This window comes from Carica papaya, chromosome 9 (genome assembly GCF_054855325.1).
Source record: "Carica papaya isolate Zhongbai chromosome 9, ASM5485532v1, whole genome shotgun sequence".
Taxonomy (NCBI): Eukaryota; Viridiplantae; Streptophyta; class Magnoliopsida; order Brassicales; family Caricaceae; genus Carica; species Carica papaya.
Window position 1 is genome coordinate 11,011,071 of NC_142317.1, and position 1,482 is coordinate 11,012,552.

The window sequence follows — 1,482 nt, forward strand, 5'->3', positions numbered from 1 at the left end:
CTTTGTAGTGCAATCAAATTTGTATTTTGATTACATTATTTGGTTACAGAACTATACGTAACCATGAACCCATTTTATACGTAATCATTACTCCTAACTACAGTGTATGGAAGACATATCTCTGCGGTTGGACGTAGATACTTACGTGCTAAATTGCTTATGACACATATACCTATACCCTAACGGCTAACTTGGTTGAAAGAGACGAGCCTCTGGTACGTGGTGGTAAGTTCACTCAGAAAGCTCTTTGTATTTGAAATTATGCTTACATGTGTCTATATATATGTGTGTGTATGTACATATTTTCTTTTTTCCCCTGTTGAGGACTATTTGGTTGTTCTCGTCGGGCGGGTGAGCATACTATTCGTCAACAATCAGCTTAATTAAGAGAGGGATAAAAATTAATTCATATATTAATTAATCCCCTAATTAAGCATATTATTCATCAACAAACAGATTAACTAAATTAACTGAGCTATCTTTCTTAAAATAATAATAATAATAATAACTATAAGATATATGCATGCCCCGTAATTATCAAATTAATTTACGTGGTTTCATCAACAATTAACTAAACAAATCAATAAATGATTTTAACCAAATTTTAAAAAGTAAAAAATAAAAAATAAAAAATTATAGCCTTTAATTTGTTTCTTCCATGATCGTCATCTTCATCATCTTCTTCATCTTCTTCCTGAAAACGACCTCAGTGTCAAGTCCAAACCCGTCAACCTTCTTCACCTCCATCAACTCCGACTCTTTAAACATCTCCACCAACGGCCTCACGCTGTACAAATCATTCGCGGAATACTTATCCGACCGCCGCGACAACGCCACGTGTAGCACGCAGATTCCTCCGCCCTTCAACGTCCGCTCAACCTCCCTAACGAACTTTTCCGGGTAAAGCGCGTGGTCGAACACGTTCGAGAATTCGAAGTCGAAGCTCTCATCCTTAAACGGCTGCGCGTGGAAGTCACCCTCCACCACCAGCGGCGGGCACGGCACCAGGTCCATTCCCACCGAGTCAGCCACCCCGACCTTCCTCAACCCCGCCACCTCCTGCCCGACCCGAGCCCCGATTGACAACGCCTTCGACTCGTTAAACAAGAGCCCCCTTTGCTTTAGGCTCTGGAAGAAAATGGCGAACACGCGCACCTTGCGGTCCCAATCTCGCGTGGTCCATATTTTTCTGAGTTTCGGGTTTAAACTTTTTTTTAGCTGATGGTGAATATAAGCGTCGTAGGAGGTGTAACCTTTTCTGATACGGAGGTCGCCGGAGGGCGTCGTTTCTGCATTTTGAAAGATGGTTTTCCGGTGGAAGGAGGAAGAAGAGAAGAAGAAGAAGAGAATGAAGAGAAAAAAGAATAAGGAAAGGAGAAGGGGTAGTCTGGGGATTATGATTTTCATATCTGCATGAGTTAGCGAGTGAAGATGATGAAGTTTCGTGAATATAAAAGATTATTGGATAAGGTTTTTTCTTTC

General features: G+C 41.1%; 1 protein-coding gene across 1 annotated transcript; it reads right to left on the bottom strand.

Annotated features, from left to right (window-relative positions):
• Positions 1-480: 480 nt before the first annotated feature.
• On the bottom strand, positions 481-1,482 carry LOC110823023 (S-adenosyl-L-methionine-dependent methyltransferases superfamily protein). The gene has a single exon (XM_022053288.2). It carries the CDS (start codon positions 1,405-1,407, stop codon positions 643-645), a length of 765 nt encoding a protein of 254 aa, XP_021908980.1. The 5' UTR covers positions 1,408-1,482; the 3' UTR covers positions 481-642.